At 72.7% G+C, this 2,418-nt stretch overlaps 1 protein-coding gene across 1 annotated transcript in view; it reads right to left on the reverse strand.

Annotated features, from left to right (window-relative positions):
• The window catches only part of DIEXF (digestive organ expansion factor homolog (zebrafish)), a 25,901-nt gene that overhangs the window by 20,855 nt on the left and 2,628 nt on the right, over positions 1–2,418 (reverse strand). Inside the window, exon 2 of the mRNA XM_012734209.1 lies at positions 935–1,139. Within this exon, the coding sequence (XP_012589663.1) occupies positions 935–1,139 (205 nt within the window). The remainder of the gene's footprint in view (positions 1–934; positions 1,140–2,418) is intronic.

The raw sequence follows: 2,418 nt of genomic DNA on the forward strand, positions 1-2,418 counted from the left end.
TGATGGTGGTGATGGTGGTGGTGATGGTGGTGATGATGGTGATGGTGGTGGTGGTGGTGGTGGTGGAGATGGTGGAGGTGATGGTGGTGCTGACGGAGGGTGGTGCCGGAGGCAGGACCCCCGCTAGCGAGCGTGTCCCTCGGCCATATTCCCCAGGCGCTGGCCTCGCTCTCCGCGTCGACTAGCGCCGCGCTCTCCTGCTGGCACTGCGTCAGCCTCCGTTGCAAGTGGGGAGCCGGCCCCGGGCGGGGCGCGGCCCGCGGGAGGGAGGCTGTTCGCAGCGGTGGCACCAGACGCCACAGCACCGACTGTGTTTGCAGCGTCAGTCCTGCGGCTGGGACGTATTTTAGAAAACGAGATCACGTGTGAACAACCCCTGTCCCGGCCGAGACGCGCGCTCTGACCGCGCCTCCGCGGCTCACTGGACAGGTCGCCTGTTAGCGTCGGCGCCCCAGCCCTCCTGTTTGGCTGAGCCCCGCCTAGGGCGCGCTGCCCCCCAACACGCGGAGTCCTAGAAAGGTAAGTGCCCCCAGGCTCCCCGCATCCCGCTAGCCTGAAGTGAAATCGCTGATCGCTGTCCGGGCCGACCTGCAGTTTGGGGGGGCGAGGGGCCGCGCCCTCTGGTGGACGCCGGGGGAACTGCGTGACGCTGTCCCAGTCCCTGGCCAGGCCCCGGAGGCCGAGACTGGGCAGCCCTGAGCGGGGCCTGGGCAGGTCCGCCCTGACTGCACCGGCCCGGGCTGACAGCGGCCAGGGATGTCCGAGGGCCCAGGGGCCAGAGGACACGGGGACTCATCGCCCGGCGCGCGGCCCCCCGGGGAAGCCCGCGGGGGCTTCTAGCGGAAGCCAAGGCCGGGCCGCTGCGAGGGCGCTGGGCGCAGGCAGTCCGCGGCGTGCCCCCCTCGGCGGCCCCGCCTGGGCTGGGCACGGGCACCAGGGGGGGTCCACGGCCCCACTAGCAGGTCCTGTGCCCCTTAGTTCTGGGGCCTTCACAGAGGGTGTTCGAGGCTCTCCTGCAGCCCTGCAGAGCCCCGAAGGCCCGTGGGCGTGGTCCAGGGGCGTGGCCGGTGGGCGTGGCCCGGTGGGCGTGGTCCGGGCAGGTGCAGTCAACCGCAGTGGCAGTCGGGCTCCGAGGGTCACTGCAGGGGAGGAGGGGGACACGGGGTCGGGCCAGGCATGGGCACCGCGGGCTTCTCACACCTCCCTTTGGGGGGTTCCTGGAGGAGCCACGCGGAGGCGCCCTCCGGCCTGCGCTGTCCAAGGGGACCCGGTGCTGCCCACATGGCACAGGATGGCCTGGTGGGCGCGCGGCGGTGGGGGTGAAGGGGCCCCGGGAGCCGGCCCCACCTCCTGCAGGGGAGCTGGGGGACTCGGGCAGCTGCTTCACAGCTGGACACGCCTCGGCCCTGGACGTCGTCGTGCATCTCAGCGCTGTCGCAGAGGCCCAGAGCCGCAAGCACCCTGCCCCACTGCCCTGCCGGGGCGCCGGGCCCTGCAGAGGGCCCAGGAGGACAGGTGGGGCCGGGACGCTGCTGCCCCGGGGACCACGCCCACGGACGGTGAGCGGGGCTGGGTGCGTCCGGGGCGCTCGCGTGGCCTTGTGGGCGCGCACCCGTGCGGATGTGAGGTGCCGTGTCCGGCCTCCACCCGCCTGCCCCGGCCACGTTGGGCTTTTCTGTGCTTTCCATCAGCACGTCGGAGCTCAGAGTGGGGGGCCAGGGGCCCGGCCGGCCAGCCAGCGGCCATGGGGCCGTCAGAACAGACGGACTCGGAGCTGCCCGTCCAGTCGGCTGAGCAGCCTCGCCGGCGCTGGACAGTGAGGGCCCGGGAAGCGAGACGGAGCCCAGAACCGATGGGACATGGCGGCGGGGGCGCGAGCTGCCCGGTGCCCCCGTGTGGGGTGTCCCATTCTGGGGTCGCGAGAGTTTGCCCCAGCCAGGCCCTGTGGGGGGCCGAGCAGCAGCCGCGCCCCTCTCGCTGGGCAGAGCCAGCACGGACAGGGTAGCGCTGGGCCGCCGGCCGCCCCGTGCTCTCCAGCCCGGAGGACGCCCCGGACAGGCAGAGTGCCCTAGGGGGCGGGGCGCGCTTGCAGGGGGGCCTGGCACCTGCTGGGGGCCGGCGTCCACACCACCGCCCTAGCCTGCGTGTGCAGTGCGCCCCCGAAGAGCGCCCCCAAAGAGTGCCCCGAAGAGCGCCCCCGAAGAGCTCACCCGAAGGGCGCCCCGAAGAGCGCCCCCGAAGAGCGCCCCCAAAGAGCGCCCCGAAGAGCGCCCCCCAATAGCGCCTTTAATTGCGCTAATTACACGGCTCCGCTCTGAGCTTCTCATCTTCAAAGCGGCCGGAGGGCCTGGAGTCTGCAGTGTGCAGCTGAGCTGGGGGGGCCCCAAGGCGCGGGGGGCAGGGCAGGGGTGCGCGCCT

The sequence above is a fragment of the Condylura cristata genome, unplaced genomic scaffold (genome assembly GCF_000260355.1).
Source record: "Condylura cristata isolate star-nosed mole 26May11 unplaced genomic scaffold, ConCri1.0 scaffold00050, whole genome shotgun sequence".
Taxonomy (NCBI): Eukaryota; Metazoa; Chordata; class Mammalia; order Eulipotyphla; family Talpidae; genus Condylura; species Condylura cristata.